Below are 15215 nucleotides of genomic sequence, written 5' to 3'. Positions count from 1 at the left end.
GTACTAGCAAGGAAGTGGAGAATTTAGAAACTTCATATACTGCTAGCGAAACTGTTCAGCAGTATAGTTACTTTGTAAAACAATTTGGCAGTTTCTCAAAAAAAGATAAATACACAGTTAACATATGACCCAGCAATTCCACTTCTAAGTATAAATCCAAAAGAATTAAAATATATTTGACCCTTGAACAACATAGGTTTAAACCGCATTAATCTACTTATACTCGGATTTTTTTCTTCTTCAATAAATACTACAGTACTATATGATCTGAGTTGGTTGAGTCCACTGATACAGATCTACAGATAAGGAAAGCCAACTATAAAGTTGTACTTCAATTTCTGACTTCCCAGGAGGTCAACACCTTTATTAAGCCCTGTGTGTTCAAGGGTCAGATGTATATATTCACACAAAAACTTACACCTGAATTTTCATGGCAACATTATTCATAATAGCAAAAAAGTGGAAACAACTCAAAAGTTCATCAATTGACAGATCAATAAACAAAATGTGATATACCCATTCAATGAAATGTTACTGGCCATAAAAATAAAGTACTGATGTATGACAGAACATGGTTGAACCTTGAAAATGTTGTGCTAAGAGAAAGAAGCCAGACAGAAAAGGCTCCATTTATAATACGAAACATCTAGAATGGGAAAATCCACAGAAACATAAAACAATTAGTAAATGCCAGGGGCTGGGTGACGGATGGAGAAATGGGGAGTAACTTAATGAGAATAGAGTTAGTCTGGGGCAGCAAAAATTGTATAGTAGTGATGGTTGCACAACTCTGTGACCTTTCTAAAACCTATAAATTGTACATTTCAAAATAATGAATTTTATGTTATGTGAATTACATCATAAAAAATTTTATTTAAAAATTCACAGACATCAACCTCAACTGGGACCTTCACAGTGTCCAACAATTCTACCATTATTCTAATTAGATTGCTTTCCCATTCTCCGTAATTTCTTCCACTCTTCTCATACTTGCTCAATACCCCCTCTTTCCCCCTCAAGCTCCACAGATGACTTCATCTCTTATGTCACAGGAAAAACAAAAACTATCTCTTCTGAATCCTAAACCCATATATCCAATTGTCTATTTGGACAATTTGTAAGTACTTAAAACAACATGTACAAATTTGTACTCATCACCTTCCCCTATTCTTCCTTTGCAGTTTCTACATCATGAAAGAACACTATCATCCTTCATAAATCTGGCCCAAGTCAGACACCTAGGAATCAGGTCGTAGGTCAGGCTACCATTTTCTCTCATCTAGACTAATAAAATAATCTAAATGACCCTTCACAATGTATTTCAGTTCTCTTCTAATTTATCCTACTGGGGCAAAAATGGACTTTAAATAAAAAAGAATATCTAATTTTACTTCTCTGCTTAAAATGTAGGACCTTAGGGCAACAGTTCTCAAACTTTTGTGTGCCTAACAATCATTCAGAAAATGTGTTAAAAATAAAGATTCCTCGGTCCCATCCCTACCTTGATCCAGAGTGTGATTCAACAGAACTAAGGAGCCAGGAATCCAAAATTTTAACAAGCACTCCATGTGATTCTGATGCAGTGAGTTTACAGGCCACAATTTAATAAGCACTACCTTAAAAGTACAAATTGTTTCACTCCCTATAAGATTCTGAATGACTTGACCCCTCCATACTTTGTCTCTTAGTATGCTCTCATTCTCTCTTACTTTAAACTAGAAAAATTTCTAAGAATAAGTCAAGCTCTGAGCTACTTTAGTCCTTTTGCACAGACTATTCCTTCTGCCTGGAACACTCTCCTTTATTTGCACTCAGTTTGACTTTACTCTTCCTTAAATTTACAAAACCATTTCTTCAGGGACATCTTCCCTGATTGTGCAAAAGATTAGGATCCCATATTAATAGCCATTCTCAAACAATGGTCAAGATTCAGAGAGTTCATAGGATCAAAACAATTTTCCATAACACTTTTTTCCCATCATTTTAATTTACAATATGGTTAAATATCAATAGATATAACCCCCAAAAGCAAAAGCTCAATGGGAATCCTCAATAATTTTTAAGTGGAAAGGGGTCCTGAAAACAAAGTTTGAGAACCTATGCTCTAACCATATATCTCATCAAAATAATTGTCATACAGAAAGTATTTAATTATTTTTATTTACTACTTGCCTTTCCCTCAATAAACTGTAAGCTCTCTGAAGGCAAGAACCTATGGCTAGAACTCAGTTAAGAGTGTTGAGTACACAATAGACCTCTATTTGTTGTTGATTTTTTTTCTCATTCAGATTCTACCATACTTCAAACTTCTGGACATACACATAAATATTCAACTGTATCACTGAATATCATTTATTTCATTTAATTAATTACCTTTTGCAGAAGGCTGAAGCACTCACTCCTGTATCTTGTACAGAATTAACTAACTTTGTATCATCTGGAACACTTTTCTCAAGTTCTATCTCAGTGCCAATGTGATTTTTGCATTTCTGAAAACCATATGTCAGCTTGCCAGCAACACGTAAGTCATGGTTACCTGCCCCTCCTAAATTTAGATCATCTTCTTCATATTCATTAGAAGGGAAGTCAAACTGGAATTTTCGAGTTTGTGAATTTTTGTCTTCATTAGTTATCTTTAAATTTGACAGTAACATTTTTGATCTTTTATTCTGACCTACAAAAAAGAAACACTTTAATTACTACACATTCTCCTTGAAAACAAACTTAAAAAATGATGACAGAAAAATTTAATAAAATTTTTCAAAAGAGCTTACTAGGTGAATATGAAAACAACAAAATGATCTGTAATACCATATGTGATTTTGAAATACAATAGTTGTTATTCTTATGGTACATCATAACTGAAGGATAACCCGAAATTAGTTAAGAATTATTGAAATTTAGTTTGAAATTTAAATTAAGTTTACACTGTAAAATAGGTTTAATTTCTGACCCACAGAAATAACCATAACTGGAAGTGGGTTGCAAGAATACTGGGGTGGGCTGCCATTTCCTCTTCCAGGGGATCTTCCAGACCCAGAGATTGAACCCATGTCTCTTGTGTCTCCTGCACTAACAGGCAGATTCTTTACCACTGCACCAACTGGGAAGCCCAAAATCAAGATAACAGAATGTTTTCATCAAGGTGACAGAACTTTAAAGGTGTCTTTACAGAGACTTTATAAGCATCTTTGAAAGTTTGGAAGGCATTTGGAGGCCTTTTTAGGCCTTAAATTTGCCTTATCATTTACACTATACTAGTATACATACATATTATATATATGGGTGTGTGTTCTATTATAACACACAATAGAATTACTACATTCTATATATAATTTGCTATATACAAGAGTATAAAATATATAAAAATTTTGAGACTTAATAATAAAATGCACATGCATGAACCTACTACTTAATTTAAAAATCAGTTTTACCAACAATATCACATTAGATCACATATACTATTTGAGTGTGTTTGTTTTCTAACTTTGTAAAGATGATAACACACTATATAGTTTTTGCATCTTGTTTTTTTCACTCGATATATTTCATGAATCTGGTTTCCAAAACCAGAGGATCCTACCTTTAGTAAAGTCTAAGACAAAAACTAAATAGTGAGTTTTAATGGGATGAGGAAACAAATTCACTGAACAATATAACAGGTGTGTGTGATAGTATATTTTGTGCCTGCTAAATATATATATATGTGTGTATATGTATGTATGGAGAAGGAAAATGTTTCAGATTTTAAGGTTTGGTGAGCACTATTTTGAATAAGTCTCTTTCATTTTATTCCATTAAAATAAAAGAAATGAATATTTCAGTATTAGATTTTTTACACTGACATGAGATGAATGGGTTTGACTTCACAACTTATATGTGATAGTTTACCTAACAGTTTATGACTTTCTATTTCTTCCTCTAATGCCTGAGTATCTGGAATTTCTGAAATCAGTGGAGCAGGTGGAAGAAACCAATCCAAAGATTTTTCACTGTCTAGGTGGCTATATAAAGTACAAAAATATAAATTTACGTTAACATAGATATAACATCAGAAACTCCGTATTTATTAACTAGACATAACTCAGTTACAAACTGGCAAAGGTCAGTTTTCATTTCAATCCCAAAGAAGGGCAATGCCAAAATTGCTGCACAACTGCAGTCATTTCACATGCCAGCAAGGTAATACTTAAAATCCTTCAAGCTAGGCTTCAACAGTACATGAACTGAGAACTTCCAGATGTATAAGCTAGATTTAGAAAAGGCAGAGGAACCAGAGATCAAATTGCCAGTATCTGTTTGATCATAGAAAAAGTAAGGAAATACTAGAAAAGCACTGACTTCTGCTTCATTGACTATGCCAAAGCCTTTGACTGTGTGGATCCCAATAAATTTTGGAAAATTGTTAAAAAGATGGGAATACCAGACCAGCTTACCTGCCTCCTGAGAAACCTGGATGTAGGTCAAGAAGCAATCATTAGAAATGGACATGGAAAAAAGGACTGGTTCAAAATCAGTAAAGGAGCACATCAAGGCTATATACTGTCACTCTGCTTACTTACCTTATATGCAGAGTACATCATGAGAAATGCCAGGCTGGATGAATTACAGGGTGGAATCAAGATTGCCAGGAGAAATATCAATAACCTCAGATACGCAGATAACACCACTCTTATGGCAGAAAGTGAAGAGGAATTAAAGAGCCTCTTGGTGAAGGCGAAGGAGGAGACTGAAAATACTAGCTTAAAACTCAACATTCAAGTCAAAACAATCTTGAGAAAGAAGAATGGAACTGGAGGAATCAACCTGCCTGACTTCAGACTATGCTACAAAGCTACAGTCCAAGACAGTATAGTACTGGCACAAAGACAGAAATATAGATCAATGGAACAAAGTAGAAAGCCCAGAGATACATCCACACACCTATGGACACCTTATCTTTGACAAAGGAAGCAAGAATATACAATGCAGAAAAGACAATCTCTTTAACAAGTGGTGCTGGGAAAACTGGTCAACCACTTGTAAAAGAATGAAACTAAAACACTTTCTAACACCATACACAAAAATAAACTCAAAATGGATTAAAGATCTAAATGTAAGACCAGAAACTATAAAACTCCTAGAGGGAAACGTAGGCCAAACACTCTCTGACATAAATCACAGCAAGATCCTCTATGACCCACCTCCCAGAGTAATGGAAATAAAAGCAAAAATAAACAAATGGAACCTAATTAAACTTAAAAGCTTTTGCACAATGAAGGAAACTATAAGCAAGGTGAAAAGACAGCCTTCAGAATGGGAGAAAATAATAGCAAATGAAGCAACTGACAAAGAATTAATCTCAAAAATATACAAACAGCTCATGCAGCTCAATACCAGAAAAATAAACGACCTAATAAAAAAATGGGCCAAAGAACTAAACAGACATTTCTCCCAAGAAGACATACAGGTGGCTAACAAACACATGAAAAGATGCTCAACATCACTCATTATCAGAGAAATGCAAATTAAAACCACAATGAGGTACCATCTCACGTCGATCAGAATGGCTGCTATCAAAAAGTCTACAAACAATAAATGCTGGAGAGGATGTGGAGAAAAGGGAACCCTCTTATACTGTTGGTGGGAATGTGAACTAGTACAGCCACTATGGAGAACAGTGTGGAGATTCCTTTAAAAACTGGAAATAGAACTGCCATATGACCCAGCAATCCCACTGCTGGGCATATACCCTGAGGAAACCAGATCTGAAAGAGACACGTGCACCCCAATGTTCATCGCAGCACTGTTTACAATAGGTAGGACATGGAAGCAACCTAGATGTTCATAGGTAGATGAATGGATAAGAAAATTGTGGTACATATACACAATGGAATATTACTCAGCTATTACAAAGAACACATTTGAATCAGTTCTAATGAGGTGGATGAAACTGGAGCCTATTATACAGAGTGAAGTTGTCAGAAAGAAAAACACCAATACAGTATATTAAAGCATATATACGGAATTTAGAAAGATGGTAACGACGACCCTATATGTGAGACAGCAAAAAAGACACAAATATAAAGAAGAGACTTTTGGACTCCATGGGACAAGGTGAGGGTGGGATGATTTGAGAGAATAGCACTGAAACATGTATATTACCATATGTGAAATAGATCACCAGTCCAAGTTAGATGCATGAAACAGGGCACTCAAAGCCGGTGCACTGGGAGAACCCAGAGGGATGGGACGGGGAGGAAAGAGGGTGGGGAGTTTGGGATGGGGGACACATGTACACCTGTGGCTGATTCATGTCAATGTATAGCAAAAACCACCACAATATTGTAAAGTAATTAGCCTCCAATTAAAATAAGTAAATTAAAAAAAAAACAGCATTAAAAAATCTAAGATCATGGCATCTGGTCCCATCAGTTCAGTTCAGTCGTGTTCGACTCTTTGCAACCCCATGGACCACAGCACACCAGGCCTCCCTGTCCATCACGAACTCCTAGAGCTTACTGAAACTCACATCCATCAAGTCGATGATGCCATCCAACCATCTCATCCTCTGTCGTCCCCTTCTCCTCCTGCCCTCAATCTTTCCCAGCATCAGGGTCTTTTCAAATGAGTCAGCTCTTCACATCAAGTGGCCAAAGTATTGGGTTTCAGCTTCAACATCAGTCCTTCCAATGAACACTCAGGACTGATCTCCTTTAGCATGGACTGGCTGGATCTCCTTGCAGTCCAAGGGACTCTCAAGAGTGTTCTCCAACACCACAGTTTAAAAGCATCAATCCTTCGGCTCTTAGCTTTCTTTAGAGTCCAACTCTCACATCCATACATGACTACTGGAAAAACCATACCCTTGACTAGACGGCCCTTTGTTGGCAAAGTAATGTCTCTGCTTTTTAATATGCTGTCTAGGTTGGTCATAACTTTCCTTCCAAGAAGCAAGCGTCTTTTAATTTCATGGCTGCAGTCACCATCTGCAGTGATTTTGGATCCCCCCAAAATAAAGTCTGCCACTGTTTCCACTGTTTCCCCATCTATTTGCCATGAAGTGATGGGACTGGATGCCATGATCTTCGTTTTCTGAATGTTGAGCTTTAAGCCAACTTTTTCACTCTCTTCTTTCACTTTCATCAAGAGGCTCTTTAGTTCCTCTTCACTTTCTGCCATAGAAGTGATGTTATCTACATATCTGAGGTTATTGATATTTCTCCCGGCAATCTTGATTCCAGCTTGTGCTTCATCCAGCCCACCGATATACAGCCTTGATGTATTCCTTTTCCTATATGGAACCAGTCTGCTGTTCCATGTCCAGTTTTAACTGTTGCTTCCTGACCTGCATACAGATTTCTCAAGAGGCAGGTCCCATCACTTCATGGCAAATAGACGGAGAAAAAATGGAAACAGTGACAGACTTTACTTTCTTTGGCTCCAAAATTCCTGCAGTGACTGCAGCCATGAAATTAAGACACTTGCTCCTTGGAAGAAAAGCTCTGACAAACCTAGAAAGTATGTTAAAAAGCAGACACAATACTTTGCTAACAAAGGTCTATATGATCAAAGCTATGGTTTTTGCAGTAGTTGTGTACGGATGTGATAGTTGGACCATAAAGAAAGCTGAGCGCCAAAGAATCTATCCTTTCAAATTGTGGAGGTAGAGAAGACTCTTTGAGAGTCCCTGGGATAGCAAGGAGATCAATGCAGTCAATCCTAAAGGAAATCAGTCCTGAATATTCATTGGAAGAACAGATGCTTAAGCTTCAATACTTTGGCCAGCTGGTGCGAAGAGCCAACTCATTGGAAAAGATCCTGATCCTGGGAAAGATTGAAGGCAGGAAGAGAAGGGGATGACAGAGGACGAGACAGTTGGATGGCTTCATCGACTCAATGAACATGAGTTTGAACAAACTCCAGGACAGGAAAGCCTGGTGTGCAGCAGTAGGGTCACAAAGAGTTGGACATGACTGAGCAACTGAACAACATTCAGTTACAAACTCTTAAACTTAATATACTGCCTTTCTGTGATGACTTTGCTTTATCCTTATAGAGCAACATAGAGCATTTCCCTATACGTTCTCAATCTTTTTTCCTTGTGTGTCATGGGATTAAAGATACTGCTCTGAGGTATGCTACCTAAATAATCACTATAACTCCATTTTATTTTCTCCAATTCAAATACTGTGACAGGGATCTTAAATCTGCTCCAATATAAAAAAAGAAAGTAATAAATCATTCCAAAACTTCAGCATCTTAACCAATACAAGTTAACAAATTACTAATGATACATTGGACAACTAATCATGGATCATAAGTGTGTAAATGACACCAAAACATTACTACAAATTAACGTCTTAACCCAAATATTCCTGGTCCAAAACCATCTATGACAACAGAAAAGCCAAGAAACCAGTTGAAATTGACAATTAGTTTGAAAACCTGTAGTAACTGATGAGATTTTGTCACCCTATTGGCATCTGCCTATTGCCTTATTGTTCAGCTGTGATCCTATAAACATGTAATGTTTTAATTTTTCCTTTCCAACCTAAGTTGGCTTGTCTTTCATTAGAACAAAGATAAGTGTTAGGAAACAGAAAATAAAGTTGAGAAGAACACCACATAAACTGTCTAAGCCAAGTCCTGAGGATTTGATGATCTTTTTCCTTATTGCTTTGTTTAGGGTTTTATCTCCCAGAAGAGGCCCAGTCTTTCACTTTTCTACATCTCATAGCACCTCAAACAAAACTACACAGCTCTATTTTCCAAATCAAAAATCTGCAACACATTACCTGACAATATCGAACAGAATGTCTGACAATACACCAAAACAAGTGAAATTTAGGACTATGTCACAGAGTTCTAAGATCATCACCAGGGTCAATAATTCTCTAGGGTGACTCATGTGTGTGTGTTAGTTGCTTAGTCCGACTCAGGACTCAGCAATATAGTCCTACTCATGACTGTTAGGTGAAGTCTGAAGGAAATAACAATACTTTATATTATTAGAAGAGCAATCATATGTTCCAAATTTGCTGATGCCAGTCCTGATTAACAACTGTCATTCCATTTGGATGCACTCTTTCACTCTCAAAAGTGTCCCAGTCTGAATTTCATGGTCACATTATTTATGAATGATTCTTCCATATATGTGTTGAACCTCAAGCTGACTATAAGTTTTTTTAAAGTAAAAGTCTTTATAAAGTCTTTACGTCTTATTCAGTCAATATTTGAATAAATGAAAGAATAAGTGAGCAATAAATAATTTACATCACTGTTTCACTAAAAAAGAATAGAATACATAGAAAATTAGAATTAAAATGATTCACATGTGAAAATCCTTAAAAGCCAGTATTTAACAGACTCCCTACTCCCCAATTCATATCTCCCTTGGTGTGACATTTTTATTTCCACCCCTGCATTGAACCTGCATTGAATCTGACTATCACACTTGGGCTTTGGCACACTGCCCTTTGTTTCCAAAAGTTGCCATCATCACTCCTTGTCCTGAGCTACTCTTTGACCATTACTTTCAGTCTTTACTTTAGCCAAAAGTAACTTGAACAAACCAGAAATGCAAATAAATGAAAGCCAAATAGGCAAGAATCTATTCTATTTTTAAAATTATAACATGTTAAACTTCAGTTATTCCCTTATACCTGAACTCCTAGTTTACCAAGTATATACCTGAAATGTCATTCTGTTGATCCCTTATTTTTTATTTATAAATTTATCAAAGATAAAACTAAAATGCCATAAAAATAAAAAACCTAAAACAATAGACTGTTATTTTTTAAAGCAGACTTACTTTTCAGCTTCATCTGTTTTTTCAAAAAACAAATTATCCAAGGAAAACATGGAGTCATTTGATTCCAATATTGTTAAAAGCTGGACTTTGTCATAAATCTCAAAAGATACCAAAATCCAGCTTATAGCCCATTTACAAAGATGTAGAAAAAAATTGTCTAGATCCATAAACTATAATTATTAATTTCCTAAAATAACCACAGACAGTCTTTCAGTAATGTCTTCTGCAACTTCCTCCTAAGTGCTTAAATATTCAAATACATGATTCTGTTATCCACTCATTCACACATAGTCACACATGTATGCCTCTCTTCATGCTGCACAAATGCTTAAAATGTGTTTTCTTCCATTCTCCACCTGACATAATCCTACCCATACTTCATGGTACAGGTCAATGTTATTTCTTCTTCAAAGGCTTCTCTGAATTTGTCCTCTTATGGAAAACAGAATTAGTGACTCCTTTTGGGCTCTTAAAATACTTTGTTCATACCATTATTTTTGGGTATAGTGCATTTTATTGTGATATTGTATAGGATAGTACATTTTATTGTGAATGTGTGTGTTTCTAAAAATATACTGTGTACATATGCAGGGATTTCCTTCAAAATCAAGGGACAGAGTAGGCTTGCTTCAAAATAAATAGGAAAATAATTAAGGAATACTGATGAAAAAGATTGGCAATGAGTTAATAATTGCTAATGCTATGTAATAGGTACGTGGAGTTCCTTAAAATGTTGTCTATTTTTATATATGTCTAAAGTTTTCAAAATAAAAAAATTAACAAGTTTAACATATATATGTTTATATTCATATTATATAACACACACATATATATGCTTAAAAAGATAATGTTTACATTCAGCAGTGTTATCTAAATGTAAAGGATAAAAACATTCAGTATTGGCTACCCGAAAAAATAACAAAAATCTGGGCTTCACAGGTGGCGCAATGATAAAAGAATCCGCCTTCGAATCCAGGAGACACAAGAGACTCAGGTTCGATCTGAGGGTAGAGAAGATCCCCGGGAGGAGGAAATGGCAACCCACTCCAGTATTGCTGCCTGGAAAATCTCATGGACAGAGGAGCCTGGCAGGCTACAGTCCATGGAGTTGCAAAAAGTCAGACACGACTAAACACACTCTCACACACCCACAAAAGAACCATGTCTCTAAGTAAGCAAGTAAGTAAAGTCGCTCAGTCGTGTCCGACTCTTGGCGACCCCATGGACTGTAGCCTGCCAGGCTCCTCTGTCCATGGGATTTTCCAGGCAAGAGTACTGGAGTGGGTTGCCATTTCCTTCTCCAGGGGATCTTCCCGACCCCCTGCCCATCAACACTACATCTCAATTTTTTTTCTGATTTCTGAAACATAAAATTCTACACGACAAAATACGAAATCAGATGCACATATCATAAAATATAAGCCACATTTCTATTTATTCTGTGATAGTTAATATACTGCAAATCTTTCCTTAGGATGGAAACTAAAATCAAAGACACTATATGAGCGCCATCTCGTGGGGAAATCATTACCAAGTCAGAGCAAGTCCCTTCAATTTTGAGCCATCCCTGATGTGATGAAGAGACATATTATTACATCAGGAAGTATGTAGGGAAAAGAGAAATGTTTCCACATGTACTCCCTTACAAAATGCTACTAACAAAGGGCTAAATCTGATTACATTAGGACTGTTCTTACTTTATCAGAATATTGTAGGGGTTTTCGTTTGTTTAGTTATTGGGCTTTTCTCCTTTCCATCTGTTTAGCATAGTTACCCTCTTCATTTTTCTCAATTTATTAATCATTTAATCACCAAAAAAAGAAAAAAAGGCAAAGTTCAAACAAATTAGCATGGTTCTATAAATGTTTTAAACAATTTAATTATATGAAAAATAGAAGCATAGGATAACAGGGCAGAGAGGCAGAAGGGAGTTACTCAGAAATTCTAACTGGAGTCTTTAACATCTTTAAAGAATTTCAAAAATTGAAAACAATTACTTGATAAAGTATAAACAAAAATGCCAGTCATGTTTCTAGAGCATTTAAAAGTAACCAATAAAATGTTCCTTTTCTAGTCTTAGGAGAACTATGTAATCTTAAACAACAGAAAGAGTTTTCGAAATTAAAACTCACCAGATCACTTTTATATGGCTATGCTTCCTCAGAATGTAAGTAGAAACTCTTAAGGTTAACACACATGTGTTTGAACTCTTTATTCTAAAAGAAGCTGCAAGCAAAACAATAAAACTGCATATTAAAAATATTTCTGAAAAAATATTTCATAAATTAATCTAAAAACCTCCTACATAAACAGCAAATATTTCCAAGAGAACTTCTGTTTTGATGTCTAGTTCTGGCATAAAAGAGAATATAACTTGTTTGGGTCCATAATAAAAACACTGTGTATATATTTTCATACTGATGCAGCCCTATGAAAGAAAACATTCTTTCTATCTAAAGTACTGCATCCCCAAATTGTGCATTATTTTTCTTCACAGCACTAATTTATAACTGCTCAGTTGTTTATCTTTCTCCCTGTAGAGAGAGTCAGTTCTTTTTATTTACTAATGTATTCCTTTAGCTCATAGCAGATGATCCATAAGAATTCTCTGTGGAATAAATGCATTAGCAATGTTCAGTTTACAAAAATAATTTTAAATAAAAATAATTTTCCATCAATTCTGAGTCTTAAAATTTTACCCCCCAGATCTTTAATGGTCAGTTTTAAAATGTAATTCTTTTCTAGTTCAAGATACATGCAATCAAATCATTAAAGTTTTAAAAGACCATAAATTTGACACTTGAATTATGTAAATAAATGTTTTTAAAAACATAGGCTTGACAAGGGACCTTGCCATACTTCAATATGAGTTTGTTATTGAAGAAATGATAGATTTTGGATTTTTAGGTTTAGAGTTAGATTTTCTGAGTACGCTTCTGTGTTAGATTACTTATTACAAAGTTCTAGTTTCAGCGTGTATGAAATTGTTATTTTACTTTTTAAGTGTTTGCTTTTGCTCTAACCACTCTTAAAACACTTAAAACTGTTTTTGTAACTACATAATTTGATGAGTGTTGAGAAGATCTACACCTTACCTAATTATTTTAGTGACAATTTACCTTACTGTATAAAATGTTCAGATCCGATAGTTATCTCTAAAAATTTTTACTCTCAGAAATACACATTTCAAAAGTGCAGAAACCTAGACATGAAATACTGATTTGCCAAAAATCGGTAGTCAGTGAAGACTCAGACCAACATTCACTGGCAAAACCAACCGTCACAAATGACTGCAGGGAAGTAAGTTTACAAAATGAACGTGGGAACAAATTACCACCCTGAGTCTCAGCCAGAGAGAGGTCTTTACAGTAGGAGGCCTGATCTCCACCACCTGCCCCGTGAGACGCCGGGGACCGAAAGGCTACAGCAGGAACCGAACTGAGGTCTGAGGCAAAAACACCCCCTTGATGTACCCTAAATCCGGGCAAGCCCACCCCAGACTCCCGGGCGCGCGGCGGAAGGCTTCCGTCTGGGCGAGTGACCAAGACGCGGGCGCGGGCGCGAGCGCCGCCACCGGACTCGGGAATCTAGGGTCGCGTCGCTGCGGACTCACGGCTACACGCACGCAGGCCTCCCGCTCCGCCCCGGACGTGAAACACACTTTGGAATAAACACGCGGGACTCCAGGAACCGTCAAAGCAACGCACAAGTCCGCTAGCGTTGTGGGCGGGCGGTCTGCCAACCTGTCCCTCACAAGCCTGAGCCGCCTCAGGCCTCGCCTCGCACCTTCTGACTGGAAGGCGGCTGAGGAACCGCGCGGGCTGGGGCGGGGACGGGGTCCCGCCGACGTACTACACCTCCCCGCGCCCGCCTCCTGCCGCCCGACACTCGCCTTGGAAAATCGACCACTTCCCGGCAGCCACCCTGGCCTCCCTCCCCGCTGGGTCCCTGTTCTCCCCTCTTTTCCTTCCTGTGAGAGCCCCGAGTCCCAGTCCCCACCTTCCTCAGCGCGCGTCCGGGCTCCCCCGAGCTCACCTCCTCGCCGGCCCTGGGAGCCGAGCGCCTATTCACCGGCCCAGAGGACCCCCAGCCTGGCTAAGCCGAGCTCCAAGCAATGGATCGCCGGAGCCCCCAACCTCTTCCTTCCCGCCTCTCCTTGTTTTCTCCAGAAGTTTATAATCCCTTTTAAATATATGGCTCTCCGGATACTGTTGCCTATTTTCATTGAATAGAATGCTTAATCCTTCCCTCAGCTGTTAGTAATTTTAGTTTCCCTCCTTAAGAATCGGTCTGAGGTACCTCATATACATGGATTTATGGATTTAGACAGTGTTTGTCTTATGTCTGGCCTATATCATTTACCATGATTGTTTCAGAGTTTATCCATGTTGTAGCAAGTATCAGAGTTTTATTCCTTTTAAGATGGGTTTTTCTGATAGCTTGGTTGGTAAAGAATCCGCCTGCATGCAGGAGACGCTGGTCCAATTCCTGGATCGGGAAGATCCGTTGGAGGAGGGATAGGCTACCCACTCCAGCCTTCTTGGACTTCCCTTGTGGCTCAACTAGTAAATCCGCCTGTGATGTGGGAGATCTGGGTTCGATCCCTGGGTTGGGAAGATGCCAGTGAGAAGGGAAAAGCTACCCACTCCAGTATGCTGGCCTAGAGAATTCCAAGGACTGTACAGTCCATGGGGTCACAAAGAGTCAGACACGACTGAGCGACTTTCACTTTCATTCCATTTGTGGTCTTGGAGAAGACTCTTGAGAGTCCCTTGGACTGAAAGGAGATCAAACCAGTCAATCCTAAAGAAAATCAGCCATAAATATTAATTGAAAGGGCCGAAGCTGAAGCTCCAATACTTTGACCACCTGATACGAAGAACTGACTCATTGGAAAAGACCCTGATGCTGGGAAAGATTGTAGGCACGAGGAGAAGGGGAGGACAGATTATAAAATGGTTGAATGGCATCACCTACTCCATGGATATGAGTTTGAGCAAGCTCCGGGAGTTGGTGATGGACAGGGAAGCCTGGCGTGCTGCAGGCAATGTCCATGGGATCGCAAAGAGTCAGACAAGACTGAGTCGAGGAAACTGAATTCCATTTGTAGTTATAACCTCAGATATGCAGATGACACCACCCTATGGCAGAAAGTGAAGAGGAACTAAAAAGCCTCTTGATGAAAGTGAAAGAGGAGAGTGAAAAAGTTGGCTTAAAGCTCAACATTCAGAAAACGAATATCATGGCATCTGGTCCCATCACTTCATGGCAAATAGATGGGGAAACAGTGGCAGACTTTATTTTGGGGGGGCTCCAAAATCACTGCAGATGGTGACTGCAGCCATGAAATTAAAAGACGCTTGCTTCTTGGAAGGAAAGTTATGACCAACCTAGATAGCATAGTAAAAAGCAGAGACATTAC

At 37.8% G+C, this 15215-nt stretch overlaps 1 protein-coding gene across 1 annotated transcript in view; it reads right to left on the bottom strand.

Moving 5' to 3' along the window:
* Window positions 1-15215, bottom strand: part of HFM1 (helicase for meiosis 1) — a 207072-nt gene that overhangs the window by 102529 nt on the left and 89328 nt on the right. The window contains exons 2-5 of the mRNA XM_043876338.1: window positions 13267-13856; window positions 9794-9913; window positions 3892-4004; window positions 2374-2674 (exon numbers count right to left, since the gene is read on the bottom strand). Coding sequence (XP_043732273.1) covers window positions 2374-2674; window positions 3892-4004; window positions 9794-9913; window positions 13267-13856 — 1124 coding nt within the window. The remainder of the gene's footprint in view (window positions 1-2373; window positions 2675-3891; window positions 4005-9793; window positions 9914-13266; window positions 13857-15215) is intronic.

This window comes from Cervus elaphus, chromosome 20 (genome assembly GCF_910594005.1).
Source record: "Cervus elaphus chromosome 20, mCerEla1.1, whole genome shotgun sequence".
Lineage (NCBI taxonomy): Eukaryota > Metazoa > Chordata > Mammalia > Artiodactyla > Cervidae > Cervus > Cervus elaphus.
Note: the sequence above shows the minus strand (reverse complement) of the source record. Positions and strands in the feature narration are given on the sequence as shown.